The 15,996-nt window shown below is 38.6% G+C and overlaps 1 protein-coding gene across 1 annotated transcript in view; it reads right to left on the minus strand.

Moving 5' to 3' along the window:
- The window catches only part of LOC126448043 (venom carboxylesterase-6-like), a 199,496-nt gene that overhangs the window by 140,833 nt on the left and 42,667 nt on the right, over positions 1–15,996 (minus strand). The window contains exons 3-4 of the mRNA XM_050090994.1: positions 8,369–8,525; positions 1,292–1,477 (exon numbers count right to left, since the gene is read on the minus strand). Coding sequence (XP_049946951.1) covers positions 1,292–1,477; positions 8,369–8,525 — 343 coding nt within the window. The remainder of the gene's footprint in view (positions 1–1,291; positions 1,478–8,368; positions 8,526–15,996) is intronic.

Below are 15,996 nucleotides of genomic sequence, written 5' to 3' on the forward strand. Positions count from 1 at the left end.
ACTGCCAAAATTCTGAAGATACATATTCTTAGGACAAAGCAACATATCTCACAAAATATCCATGATGGTAGGATCATAGAATTTTAGCCCATACTGAGATGCATTCCTACTGACAATCATTCTCCTCATGTTCAATCCACAAATAAAACACAGAGGCAGTGTTAGGGGTAGGGGGATTCTAGTGGTGCACAGCACACTGAGGTAGCAGAAGTCATGGGATAGCAAAACATACAATCTCATATGGTGGTAGTATCATGTACACAAGGTATAAAAGGTCAGTGCACTGGTGGAGCTGTCATTTTCAGTCAGGTGATTCATGTGAAAAGGTTTCTGATGTGAATTAACGATGGGAATTAACAGACTGTGAATGCAGAAGGGTACTTGGAGCTAGAGGCATGGCAAATCCATTTCAGAAATTGTTAGGGGATTCAGTATTTCAAAATCCACAGAATCAAGAGTGTGCAGATAATAGCAAATATCAGGCATTACCTGTCACCACAGGCAACACAGTGACTGATGGCCTTCAGTTAGCGACCAAGCGCAGCGGCTTTTGCATAGAGTTGTTGGTGCTAACAGACAACCAACACTGAGTGAAATAAGCAAGAAATCAATGTGGGATGTATGACAAATGTATCCATTAGGATAGTGCAGCAAAATTTGACATTAATATGCTGTGGCAGCAGATGACCAACAGGAGTGCCTTTGTTAACAGCACAATATCACCTGCAGTATTTCTCCTGGGCTACTGACCATATCGGTTCAACCCTAACTGACTGGAAAGCCATGGCATGGTCACTGATCATTGACTGGAAATGGTTATGTTTAGCTAGTTGGAGACCATCTGCAACCACTCATGGAATTCATGTTCCCAAAAACAATGACATTTTTATGGATGACAGTGCATTATGTCACAGGGCCACAATTGTTTGAAATTGATTTGAAGAATATTTCAGGCATTTAAAGTGAATGATCTGTCCATCCAGATCACCTGACAAGAATCCCATTGAATATTTATTAGACATAATCAAACAATCAGTTGATGCACAAAGCCCTGCACTAGCTACTCTTCCACAATTAGGGATGGCTATAGAGGCAGCATGGCTCCATATTTCTGTAGGGGACTTCCAATGACTTGTTGAGCCCATGCCACATTGAGCTGCTGCACTACCCTGGACAAATGGAGGTCTGACACAATGTTAGGAGGTATCCCATGACTTTTTTCCTCCTGCACACATCAGAAAGTTGCTCACAGAGTAAAAAGGATGAAGATGTATATAGATGCAATTCATACCTCTAGACCAGGAAGAAAGATAATGAAAATGGACACTAGCTGCTCCAGCTGAAGAACCTGCTATTGTAATACTAGCTGGATTTCCTCCAAAGGATGCAATATTTGCTTGTATCCAGCGGAAGGCCATGGACTGATCTTTTAGTCCATTGTTTCCTGGTAGTTGTTCATCTTCTGTACTCAGGAAACCTGAAACAATTTATAATTTTAAGAAGATGGCGCTACACGGATTATAAATATTTTAAAATGGTTATGATTTACTCCCAAGAGCTGTAGATAAAATTTTTCTATATTACTTTTTTCAGTAATCAGCAGTATGTAGAAATGTGTTCATACAATACTGTTAATGCTGAGTGTTAATACTACAAGAATGAGTGCACATTTTTTTGCTATTTGAGAACAATGGTGAATTCCTGGATTTATTATTTGATGGCACTGATCTTATTGCCTAGAATGATGTTGCAAAAGTTTTTATGAACCTGACAAAGGTGTGTAGGACAAAACTGATTGTTCAGCAAAGAAATTTTATCAGCAGCTAATTTACATATGTTTTTAGAACTGTTTATATAACACTTCGACAGTTAAGCCATAGTTTGTCAGTCATGCAACATCTTGAGCCTTGAAACAAAAGGTTTTTTACCTTGGAACATGTGATACTTGCCTCAAGAATTTTACCTGCCTGGAAAATGGAAATATTTTTAATTTCCAATAGATTCTATTTCAAAATGTGTTTAACTGGTACCTGGTTTTTGATAACACTTCTGCTAAATTCAATGCCAATTACTGATTATTCATTTATAGTAGAATAATAACATAACAAATAGATTTGTAGTAGAGTAATAATGTAACAGATAGATAATTAAATACAATACTGACAGGATTTTCTTGATTTCAGTGTCCAAAAGGTTATTACTCACCAGCGATGGCCGTGCAGAGTCATGTGTCTGTGCTGAAAACAGTTCAGACCAAGTGACTGCAACCGTAAAAAGGTTTGTGTATTGTGCTGTGTAAACTAAATTATATATATTGAGATTCTATGTCTTTGTACATCATTGGGTCATTCCTTGTCTAAGCTACAGAGGAAACAATCCATACTGGTGGCCATGACTGCAAAAACACCACGAATACAGTGACATTGAGTGCTGAAGTATTTTTTGAGTGTGTATGATGCAACCTGCAGGCACAACTTCATACCCACCAGCTGTTTTACGATGTTTAACCACCCTGATTATGTCAGGTATTAATACTGCTCAGTACCCACAGCACTTGCAATGACAAACAGGTGCAAATTAGAACAGGATGGCAGTGTAGAATACAGTGATTGTGATGAAACAATGGTCACCTTTAATGATGAACTTATGCTCCAAACTTAATACAGGAAATTTTGGTTATCCTGTATGACTTACATGTGTACAGACTGATTTTACATCTTCTGCATCTACTGCACCTACCACATCATTTCATACATAGATTGTTGGTATGGTCGCTAGATACACAAAACCATTGTGCAACACCAAGTCCATGGGCAGCAAAACTACAAATTTAGTGTTCATGAGAACAAATAATATTCCAACTGTGGATCCTACATCTACTGCAATATACACAACTACTTCATATACTGTGTCATGATTACCAACATTTGACATGATCTTTCTGCAGCAACAACCCAGGGACAATAGTACTGCTGTGTTTGGTCAGGCAACTATGCCTTGTCTACCAACAGATGCCATGGTAGAGCCTTACTATCTGATCTTTACAGGGCAGCAATAAGTGGATTACACTGTGAAATGACAAGAAGCAATGCAACCAAAAATCATTCCATTCAGGCCCAATCAGGTAACTTTATGGTTTGCAATAACAGAGCAAATTTTTGCAACATTATGAATTGTGCATGACAACTCAGAATTTGTCATGCTAATATCCCATCTCACTGAGCACACAGAGTTAATTAGTGCCCTAACACTCATGTCACCTGCCAGTACCAAATGCAACACAGCAATACTCTTGCAACATGTTTGCCATTCACTGGAGCAACAAGTGCGGCAAGTGATACAAGAGGAATGTTTATCAGACAGCTCATTCCCTCAACTGTAGCACTGCCTATGGTCATTAGTAGATCTGATGCTGTTCAAAGATGTGGGAAACTGACATCACAACCCCTGGCCCGAGCACTGGCGCATGGTGCAACACCACCACCTGACGACACTGGTACAGTTAATTCTGCCACCACCTCGCTTCTGGTACCATGCACATTTCAATGATGCTGGTCTCAACTGTCAATAGGCCTGCTTGCACCCAAACTTCATACATGAGCCAATATAGGTGCACTGCCCCACCTAGCATTGACAAGTCGCCTCTCCTCCACAATGAGAATACAAACTGGAGGTCACATGTACATCCGAGGCACATACACCAATATATATTTCCTGATCAGCACAGGCTCAGAAGTAATGTATGTACTGTACCAAGACACATACCCAAAATTTACTACAAGGTTCCAAGTTTAAAGCTCCATGTGGCAAATGAAATCAACGTCCACATGCATGGCAAAGCTGAATATACCGTGCAACTTACAGATGAGTTATGTTGTTCTTGGACATTCTACCTCGCTGGCATAGCAAAACCAGTCCTGTAGATTGATTTTCTCAGAAAGTTCTGTCTCTTCCTTGACCTCAACCAGGATACTCTGTTCCATTACATGGTGTAACAGTTCATCCAATGGCTCTTCACCTCAAATCTATCCCAGGCTGCGAGACAACATTTGTGCCTGTTCACTATGGCCAGCACAAAACCCTAAAATATATTGCTTGAATGTACCAAGGCAACATGTGCTATGTCCATCATCCAGGCATGTCTCTTCCTGACCTATGATGACACATGTTCCGTACATTATGATAACGACAGATAATGCCAGTAAATACACAAGAAGTTTCTCACTCTCACGCATGTGCGAGAGCAGCTACAACAACTAACATTCATCACAGTGGCTGTAAATGATGCAGCCATATCCCTAACTGATAAGAACATCCAATCAACAACACAATGAGGATGTGGTGCAGTCTGACCTCCTTCAGTGACTACAAAAACATGTTGTGACAGCTATGAATGATTCAGCCATGCCTCTGATGACCAACCACATCCCTCCACAACTGACCAAGGAGGCCACACAGCCTGACCTGCTACAACAACAACAAGCACACAGCAGTCATGAAAGATGCAGCTATGCCTCTAACAGATATTCATGCTCTTCTGCACCATGCAGAGATAGCTGTGCCACCTGAACCACTATAGAGACAGTTCTCTCTGGTCAGTAAAGCACATATTGTGTCACCTTTTGTGTTTTTTCAAAACTTCTCTGACCCCATCAGTTATGGACTCTCAGTTCTACTTCATCAGTGCACAGTTAAAAATGATATGATGCACTACATAAATATGAAAATAGGACCCTTTTCTGGCACAAAAGACACCACCTCACCCTGCCCCTCCTGCAGGCAGCTAAGATGACAGTGGATGACAAGTTGCATATGGGCATTGTAAGCTATTAGACAGTGTGTAGGCATTGCAAATAAAATTAATAGCTAAGAAAGATGATTCTATTTGACTATGTGGACACTATAGAACACAACTCACACATGATTTTCAACAGTTTCCATACAATAAACATACGAGACTTTACCAGTGTGCTCAAAAGGGTGAAGGTTTTTCTCAGTGGCTGACTTTGAAAAGGCACACTACCAGATCAATATGCATCCAAATGATGTTCCTAAAATGGCCATCACCACACCACTTGGCTTATTCAAGTTTCTGGTGATGCCACATGGCCTCAAAAAAGTGGTATGGACCTGGTTATTATTCATCGAGAGGGTATTGTTTAACCTGTACTGCTGCTATGTTAGATGAGATTCTTATTTTTTTCTCATGGTCATCAGAAGTTATTCTCACTGTCCTCCATGATGCAGGTATGATCATAAGTGAAGACAAGTGAAAATTATGCAAATACGATAGCACATGTCTCAGACGTGTTCAAGCACCATATATGAATGCTCTTCCTGGCCCTCAAACAAAAGGAAAACATATACTATTGTAGACATGGGAAATGCTGGCAGCATTTTCCCAGACTGCCGGTTAGATGCTACTGGTGCAGTACATGTGGTACTGGACACACAGGTTACAATTATGATGGACGCAAGTGACAAAGCCATAGGTGCCATCCTCCACAAGGATGTAGCAGGTGATAAACAATCTCTACGATTTCTCTCCAGAAAAGCTTACAGCCCCACAAAGAAAATGGACAGCTTTTGACAGTAAACTATTCACCCATTTTTATGAGGATATTGATGGTTGTCATGTGGTTAGTAATACAGATTACAAACCTCTGGCAGATGCCATTCAACAACTTTTCATCTATGGTCAAACCGAGACAATATCAATCTCTTGGTCTGATTTCAAAGTATTCTATGGATGCCCACCATCTCCGTGGGGATGATAATGTTGTCGTTGATTACTTGTAGTAAGTCAGCACCTTCTCCCTCACCCTCAACTTCAACAAAGTTGGGGAAGAACAGAAACATGATTGGACGACTGGTGCATTGCTCGAGGATTCATTTTAACCTCAAGAATGAATGCAGACCAATCCTGGGAACAGATGCAGCTGTCCTCTGTGACATATCACAACAAAATTTTCAGCCTACAATACCTTCATTAACGCAATGCATTATTTTTTTGGCACACTACATAATCTCAGCCACAAAGGTGAGCAATTGATAACCTGGATCATTACATAACATTTTGTTTGTGATTTTTGGGAATGACCAAGGTTGTGTGTAGACTGTCAATGCAGCAAAGAAGACCAGCATGTGCAGCCTCACCCCACAAGTTTGAAATTCCATGTCAGTAGTTCCGACATGTACACCTCGATTTATTGGTACCCTTACCAGAATTGGAGGGATACAGGTACATACTGTAGATGGTCGACCACATAACCAACTGAACTGGGTGGAGGAAGACCAGACTTTCAAAATTACATAAAAATCTATGACTAGTGCTTTAATGATGAACTGGATCACCCAGTTTGGCTGTCCTGACACTATTACCACATATCAGAGCTATTACTTTAAGTCTTCATTTTCTAGTGCATCATGATACTTGTGCAGAGCAACTTGTCATTGTTCTATGGCTTACTATACCCAAAGCAACAGCCTGTTGGAATGATGGTACTGAACAATAAAACCACACTCACGTGCCTCAGGGTTGAATGGATGGAGCCCCCCCCCCCAACCTCCTGCCCCCTGCATGGATGCTCCTTGGAGTCTGCATGGCACACAAGGATGATTCAAAAGCTTCACTAGCAGATATTCTATACAGGGAGACACTGACACTATTAGCAGAGCTTGTGCTGCCTACTCCTACCCCCAGCGCATCTGACCTACTGGACATGGCAGAGAGTGTCAAAAGACATATACAGAAATCACGCATACCTCCTCTGTTGGTGCATATGGTACAGACACTGTTCCTTCATAATGGTTGCACTGACTATGAATATGTAGTGATTCAAGATGATAACTGTATGGCCAACACTGTCACCACTTTATAACAAACCATTTTAGGTGCTGCAACAGTGTAGCCACATGTTTAATGTAGGCTTAAATGGAAAGATAACGATAGTGTCTATCAACAAGTAAAGCCCACACAGACCCTTCACTCCTTGAATAACAAAAGTCATTTCCAACAAGATAATACCTCTGGCGAGTCACCTACCATTAACTCTCTGCCGGAATGACCAGCCGATATCACCATCAGTGTTAGAGATTTTCAGTCCTAAGAAGAAGCAGTAAAACTGATTGGTGATCACTCCTCTATAGAAGCCATGCACAAGGCACTGGACTCTGCAACTACACCTGTCAGTAAAAAATGTTATCCACACTTTTTGCTTGTGAAAAACAGTGGACTTCATGGCAGAGTCATGATTTCTCTCACAGACAGGCCAGCTAATAGTCTTCCTTCCAACTACTGACAAGACTGGCAACACAAATATGACCCTGACAATGTGGTAGCTTTTTCACACATGTCACAGTCTCTGGCAGTCAAGCCCTCACTACATTGCACTTTGGCCGACTGTTGTGCCTTCCACTATGGCTAGCTCCATATCACATTCAAGCTGTCTCCAATCAACAACTGCCAACATGTCAATCAGCATTCTCCTATTGATAGCATCTGAAGCACTCCAAGCCACGTGAAACAATCTGATCACAAAAGTGCCACGACATGTTGCAGGCCATCACACAGGCAGTCATTCAATCTTGCACAGCAGCCTGTCAAGAAACAATCTGGTCATGCCTCACAAAGGTGCTAGCTAGGGCACCGTCAGTCATATGAACTTGCATGGCACCTGCAACTACAAGCACCGCACATTGATTGTTGACAACCCTCCTCCCTTGTTCAGTGCACTGGACTTGAGGAGTGGGGTGGGGGCTGGGGGAGATAGTGGAGCAGAGAGGGCTCGTTGGGGACAGTGCCCCAAAGACTTATCACTGACTAGCAATGACAGTGCAGAATGAAGTATTTACACCCAAACATTCAGTTCTGATTGAGTGAGTGCATTTGTAAGATATTTGCGTATTGAGCTGTGTACAAAAAACATTAATTTTCTAGAGTAATTTTTGCAATTTCAAAAAAGGTGAAGGGCACCATTTAAAAATGGAATAAGAAAATATATTAAACTTCTGCTACAGGGCTGGCTAGAGGTGAAAGTCTGAGAAGTCACCAAGGCACAATACTTTTGGCTACGTATACTTTCATAAAGTAATTCCCATAATTAACAGTATGTACAGATTAGCCCTAGTCATCATTTATGGTTAGTATACTTTACACAAATAAATTGCTTTTGCGTTTTAGTGAATAATATTCCCATTGGCTATACTTGATGATGGATTTACATAATACAAACTGGAAAAGAAGAATGAATGAGACCACTGATCTTGTCTGGGAAACATATTTCATTTAGGGAGCAAAGTGTCATCAAAAATTACAGAACACTGAAAATGAATGATTCCCATGCTGTACAGATAAATGGCAACTCACCAAGAATACCTAACCGGTAGTTGATGGTTACTACAATAACTTCATGATCCAGTAGATAATCAGGTCCAAAGTATCTTCCAGAACCACTCATAAAGCCTCCTCCATGAATAAACACAAAAACATCTAATAAGGGAGATACTCCATTTGGTGTAGGCAACTGGAACAGAAAGACATACTTCACACATGAATATACAGTGGGCAGAATACTATGAGTCTTGTACTGGTAATTTATCAGACTAGCTAGTTTCATTAACACAATGCATTCTTGGGACAGTAGTTATCTGTCTTTCTTTTCTTTCAAAAGTATAATGTCTATAGTTTGTGCCTCATAGCATCACATACAATATTATTATTATTTTTGAAGTATGAGTCAGTTTCCATATTCATTAAGATGTGAAACTGAGGTATTGCACAAATGAGTTAGTGATGACTAAATTAATGAAACATTTTGAATTACTGCTTTAAAATTATATAACATTAGCCTTTATTCTTGTTTTATTACTGATTTTTTTTCCTTAGCATAGTAATCTCTGTGGAAAAGATATTAGCCACCCCTCTTGAAAGAGAATGCTGCTCACATTAGAATCCTGTAGGTGATGTAGAACTGGTGCCAGGTGTCATGTGGTTCTCCAGCGGTGTTGTTAAGTCATGACAGTGAAAGGGTGTGTATATGCCCGTTGGTTGTATAAAATCAGCTCAGTAAGATGGAGAAATATTGATACATGACATAATGGCTGAAAGATGCTATTGTATTTAGATGTGCACATGAATACACCATAAATGATGTTACACAATATTTGTGTGTATTAGTGTGGACCATTAAACATACCTACAAGGAATGGTGTACCACTCACAGCTGTGTAGGATGTAAGGAAGCAGAGGCAAATGTCACACCTTGTCAATGGTAACTGGTTTCAAACATGGCAAGAATTGCTACTGCTAGTCAATATAGACCCATCCCAACCAGTTCTTATGTGTGAAGGTATCACATGCAAGGACATTTAGAGTCACGTACCTCAAAATGGCCATTGTTCACAGTGGTGCATAAAGTTACGCATCTTCAGTCAACCATACAACACAGCAATTAGACAGTAGCTGACTGGTAGCATGTAGTGAAGCCTGAAGAGTCTCATTTTGGGTCTTTCAAAATGAGAAAAAATGTTGAGTTTGCCAATGATTTAATGTGTCACATTAAATGGAGGGTATAACTCAGGCCAGAGGTACTTCATTCTTCTAAATCTTCAAGCTGGGCCAACTAAATCACCTGATCTTAATCTCTTGGGAAATATGTGTGGCTATTGGGAGCATGGTTAAGGTTTAGCAGTAAAAATCCCCACAATTTGGTAGATCTACAGGAAATGAATATGAATGAGTGGCTTCAGCTGATTATGGCACACCTAAAAAAAACTTTTGGGCTTGCTTCATCACTGGTTTGAGGCCATCGTCAGAGTTCAATGTTCAACTAAAGAGCATACCATTTTACATTGCTTTAGATTATGTCTCTTTGGGGTGACTAGTATTTGATCCAGTGTCCTTATTTCAGTGTCAAGACACTGTAGTTTTGTTTTTAGGAAAGAAAGTTCTTCATATAAGGCTATTAAAATAAAAAAAAATGCTGAAAGCTGACATTTATTAATTGTTCCAAATGCTTTTGGATATTTTTATGATAAAAAATGAAATTATCATGTGGCATTTTTGGCACGGAGGTCACGTCTGGGGAAACTCAGCCACCATTTGGAAGTCTTATTTTAGATGACGCCACACTGGGTGACTTGCACATCAGTGATGATGAGGAGGACAACACAACACCCAGTCCATGATCAGAGAAAACCTCTAACCTGGCCGGTAATCGAACCCAGGCCCACAGCATGGTAGGCAAGCATGTTACCACTCACCTAAGCAGGCAGACTTTTTTATGATAATATCAACTAATGAAGATTGAAGAAAAAAAAAAAGAATTGACAACATGAAGTGTAATAAAAGGTAAAGTCCATACTTAGGTTGGCTGTATGCAAAATCTCGGTGTTGGTACAACTAAAACAAGCAGAAAGATTTATATTTTCCATAAATTAGATAAAAAATCAGTAGCGGCACATCTCAGTCAGGAAGTTGAAACTTTCAGCATGGTGCAGTAGCATGTAAAGAAACTATGGCTCAAGTTAGAGAAAAATAGTTGGCAATGCACTGGAGGGATACGTACCTAACAGTACAGTTCATAACAGGAGAGAATCTCCATGGGAGACAGTCACTGTGTACTAAAGAAACAGAGATTACTTCATAATAGATTTGAAACAAAGCATAGGGCTATAGATACAGAGATACTGAATGAAATGGATTTGGCTTCCAAGAGGGCAATGCTTGATGCCTTCAATGACTACCAAAGCAGAATATTATCAAATGATCTTTCACAGAACCCAAAAAAATCCTGGTCATATGTAAAGGCTCTTACTGGCATCAAAGTTAGTGTCCAGTCCCTAGCAACTGAGACAAGAACTGAAATTGAGGGTATCAAAGCAAAAGCTGAAATGCTTAACTCCATTTTCAAATGTTGCTTCACAAAGGAAAACCCAGGAGAACTGTCCCAGTTTAATCCTTGTACCACTGCAAAGATGAATGAAATAAGTATTAGTGTCAGTGGTGTTTAAAAATAGCTGAAATCATTAAAACTAAACAAGTTTACATGGTCCTATGACATCGCTGCCAGATTCTATACTGAACTTGTGGCTGAGTTACCCCATCTTCTAACTAAAGTCTATTGTAGGTCTCTTGAACAAAAAACTGTGTCCAGTTCTTGGAAAAAAGCACAAGTCACACCCATCTACAAGGATAGCAGAAGTTATCCATAAAACGATTGTCCAACATCTTTGACGTTGATTTATTGTAGACTCTTAGAACATATTATCAGCTCATACATAATGAGGTATCTTGAAGAGAATGACCTCCTCAATGCCAAATTAACTCACACTTTTCTCACATGACATGCTGAAAGCTTTGGATCAAGGCAGGCAGGTAGATGCCATATTTTTTGATTTCTGAAAATTAAACCAGAACACATGGTTGCCAAGCGAATATTTTGATTGAAATTAATAGCTGGGTCTGCAGTCTCCTGAACTGAAGTGGCAGTGCCTTCCTGTTTTGTGCCTGGTTGCAAGTCAGATTTCAAGCCCCCAAAAGATCTAGAAAATTTTATCAAGTGGAAAAAAATTACCCCAAGGGAAGACAAGGAGCTAACAAGAAACTCATAGATTCATGATTAATGCAATTTTCACTTCTATCATGCAACAGATTACATTATTGGTGACACAATCAAAAACACATCTGATTCCATTAGAGGCATACCCACAACTACTAACTTTCTGCGGTACTAACCATATTCCAAACAGTTTACAATGCAAAAGAGTTTACAAACTTTCTTGACACAAAGGGAATCTTTTCTAATTTATATCATTATTTTATAAATGAGTCCAGAATTAAATTGGATAATTAGTGTTAGATTGTGCAATTAATAATATGAATTTCAAGTATGCTTGTTAGTCTGTAATTTCAAACATTTTTAAAAGAAGAGTAATTTTAACTGTATGTACAGAGTACAAACAAATCAATTTTTTTTACATATTTTAGCCCAAAACATAACACACTGTATACAAAATCACATGAAGTTCATTCAGCTAGACAGCTGATATAATGTTCACCTATACAAGAATCAATATTATACATGGTATCAGTTCTTTATAAAAAAAAAAAAAAAAAAAAAAAAAAAAAGAGGTACTAGAAGAGGAGGGTGACCCATTATAAACTATAGGTATTACATGTGATGGCAGCCAGTCTAAAAAACAAGCCTGGAAACATTTTCAAATATCAGGAAACAAGGGGAATACTAAATGCTATTTTCAAAATCCTGTTGATGAGAAAAGAAAAGTTTGAGTTTTTTCAGATTTAAAACATATTTTGAAATGCATATGTAACCACTTTAATGATGACATCATGAGTTATGGATTTTATGAACATGTTTATGAAGCTGTCAATTCACAGGAATTTGCTGGTGTAAAGGCATGTGGCAAACTGACATACACACACAAACACCCAACCTCCTTTCAACGGATGAATGCTCACCTTGCTTTCCAGTTGTTTAGTACCTGCATGGCAAAAGCTATACACTTTTTTAGCAAGAGTGACACTGTGGGATTTGAAAATAGTAAGCCAACTGGAAAATGTACTCAGTATACAAATTACCTTTGTGATATTTTGAATTCAAAAACACCAGCATGTGGTATGAGAAAATATTCAGATCATCATTAAATTCTACAGTGTAGTTCTTATATTCAGGCTACTTCAGACAGTACTTTTGCTTCACACAGAAAATTGGAATCAATCTGAGTAACAGTATAGAACACATTAGAAATAGCTGAATACTTGTGGAAGAAATGGTTTAAATATGTATTGACAGCCAAGTTCAATCAGGGTACACTAGAGTGACATTTTTGTATTATTAGATCATTTATCTGTGATGACCATCCTTCATTAGTAGGCTTTCTACTTTTACATATGCTCCACTCAATATATGTGCCTGTCAAGAATGTTTTAAAAAATTGAGGGAATTTTGAATCAGGGACAGAACCCACTGTTCCATCCTATGCCAATCAGATAAGAATCTTAGCTAAGAAGACTAAGAAGAAATACACTGACATCAAAATATCTGTGCTAGGGAGTATAGAACAAAAACATTGTCATAAATACCAATGAAAATCATTCTGAGTGAAAACCCAATGAGTACTACAACAGGGTACTTGATAACACAAAACATGTACTGTACACAACATAGCAAGTTATATTGCACATCAGGCCTCAAAAATCACTAAATGTTGTGCCTGTTTAGATTCAATAAAGAATTCATCAGTAGAAAAAGACCCATTTTCACTTTTCACTAACTTGAAAGGCTATGGTTCTCATCAGCGACAAAGTTATTTATGTTACCCTTCAGAAGTACTGTTAAATGTCTTGCTACAGGCAGAAGAACCATTAAGTACTAATCTTTCTTCTCTATATGCTTCCTTGGTTGACTTGTTCTATGAGTGTGTGGAAAACATCAAAAAAAAAAAAAAAAAAAAAAAAAAAAAGACTACTTCAGGCTTGGCTTGTAGTGCAGAACAAGCCATGGAGCCTGTATCTGAACTAACTTTTTTATTGCATGAAATGTCAATTCTGTTTCAAAATGAAGGAACTCAGGAAGGAACTTAAGTCAACAAAAATGAGTGAATCAACAAGTAAAGTTTCCAAGTAGTTAAAAGGTGAGAAAATACATTGAAAATGTTTTAATTTTTTATGTTTTATTTTTTATGTTGTTGTTGTTGTTGTGGTCTTCAGTCCAAAGACTGGTTTGATGCAGCTCTTCATGCAACTCTATCCTGTTCAAGCCTGATCATCTCCAAGTAACTACTTCAACCTACATCCTTTTGAATCTGCTTACTTTATTCAGCTCTTGGATTCCCTCTAGAATTTTTACCCCTCATGCTTCCCTCCTGTACTAAATTGGTGATCCCTTGATGCCTCAGAATGTGACCTACCAACCGACCCCTTTTTCTAGTGAGACTGTGCCACAAATTTCTCTTCTTCCCAATTTCATTCAGTACCTCCTCATTAGTTATGTAATCTTCATCACTCTTCTGTAGCAGCACATTTCAAAACCTCTTTTCTCAACTTGTCTGTTTATCATCCACATTTCACTGCAATACGTGGCTGCACTCCATACAAATACTTTCAGGAAAGACTTCTTGACACTTAAATCTATATTTGATGTTAACAAATTTCTCTTCTTCATAAATGCTTTTCTTGCTACTGCCAGTTCATGTTTTATATCCTCTCTACTTTGATTGTCATCAGTTATTTTGCTGCCCAAATAGCAAAACTCATATACTACTTTCAGTTTCTCATTTTATAATCTAATTCCCTCAGCACCATCTGATTTAATTTGACTTCATCCCATTATCCTTGTTTTGCTTTTGTTGATGTCCATCTTATATTCCCTTTTCAAGACATTGTCCATTCTATTCAATTGCTCTTCCAAGTCCTTTGCTGTCTCTGACAGAATTAAAATATCATCAGCAAACCTCAAAGCTTTTATTTCTTCTCCCTGGACTTTAATTCCTACTACAAATTTTTCTTTTGTTTCCTTTACTGCTTGCTCAATACACATATTAAATAACATTGCGGATAGGCTCACTCCCTTCTCAACCACTGCTTCCCTTTCATGCCCCTCAACTGACGCCTGGTTTCTGTACAAACTGCAAATAGGCTTTCACTCCTTGTATTTTACCCCTGATGCCTATAGAATTTGAAAGAGAGTATACCAATCAACACTGTCTAAAGCTGTCTCTAAACCTACAAATGATATCAGGTATGAGAAGTCATATGGTCAGTGCTACATTTCTCCGGAACCCAACCTGATCTTCCGCAAGATTCACTTCTACCAATTTTTTCAGTCTTCTGTAAAGAATTCACGTCAGTATTTTGCAACCGTGACTTATTAAACTGATAGTTCAGTAATTTTCACTCTTTTCAGCACCTGCTTTCTTTGGAATTTGAGTTATTATATTCTTCTTGAGGTTTGAGGCCATTTTGCCTGTCCCATACAACTTGCTCACCAGATGGAAGAGTTTTGTCATGGCTGGCTCTCCCAAGGCTATCATCAGTAGTTATAATGAAATGTTGTCTATTCCTGGGCCCTGTTTCAACTTAGGTCTTTCAGTGCTCTGCCAAATTCTTCATGCAGTTTCTTATTTCCGATCTCTTCTTCATCTACGTCCTCTTCCATTTCCATAACATTGCCTTAAAGTAGATCTCCCTTGTATAGACCCTCTACATACCCCTTCCATCTTTCTGCTCTTCCTTCATTGCTTAGGACTAGTTTTCCACCTGAGCTCTTGATGTACATACAATTGGTTCTCTTTTCTCCAAAGTTCTCTGTAATTTTCATGAAGGCACCATCTGTTTTGGCCCTAGTGATATATACTTCTAAATCCTTACATTCGTCCTCTAGCCATTCCTGCTTAGCCATTTTGCCTGTCCTGTCAATCACACTTTTCAGATGTTTGTATTCCCTTTCATCTACTTCATTTCTTACTAGTCCTCACCTTTTTTACTTACTTGATCCTCTGCTGCATTCACTATTTCATCTCTCAAAGCTGCCCATTCTTCTTCTACTGTATTCCTTTCCCCTGTTATTGTTAATTATTTCCTAATGCTAACTCTGAAATTTTCAACATGATTTGGTTCTCTCAGTTTATCCAGGTCCATCACCTTAACTTCATACCTTTTAGCAGTTTCTTCAGTTTTAATCTATAGTTGACAACCAATAAATGGTGATCAAAGTCCACATATGGCCCAGGAAATGTCTTAAAATTTAAAACCTGGTTCCAAAACCTCTGTCTTACCATTATATAATCAATCTGAAACCTTCTGGGGTTTCCATGTCTCCTTCATATATACAATTTTCTTTCATGATTCTTAAACCAATTGATAGCTATGATTAAATTATGCTCTATGCAAAATTGTAACATGCGGCTTCCTCATTTAATTTTGATCTCCCTTAACTAACTGAATAATTTCCTTTATACCATCATACATTTCTT

The sequence above is a fragment of the Schistocerca serialis genome, chromosome 1 (assembly GCF_023864345.2).
Source record: "Schistocerca serialis cubense isolate TAMUIC-IGC-003099 chromosome 1, iqSchSeri2.2, whole genome shotgun sequence".
Lineage (NCBI taxonomy): Eukaryota > Metazoa > Arthropoda > Insecta > Orthoptera > Acrididae > Schistocerca > Schistocerca serialis.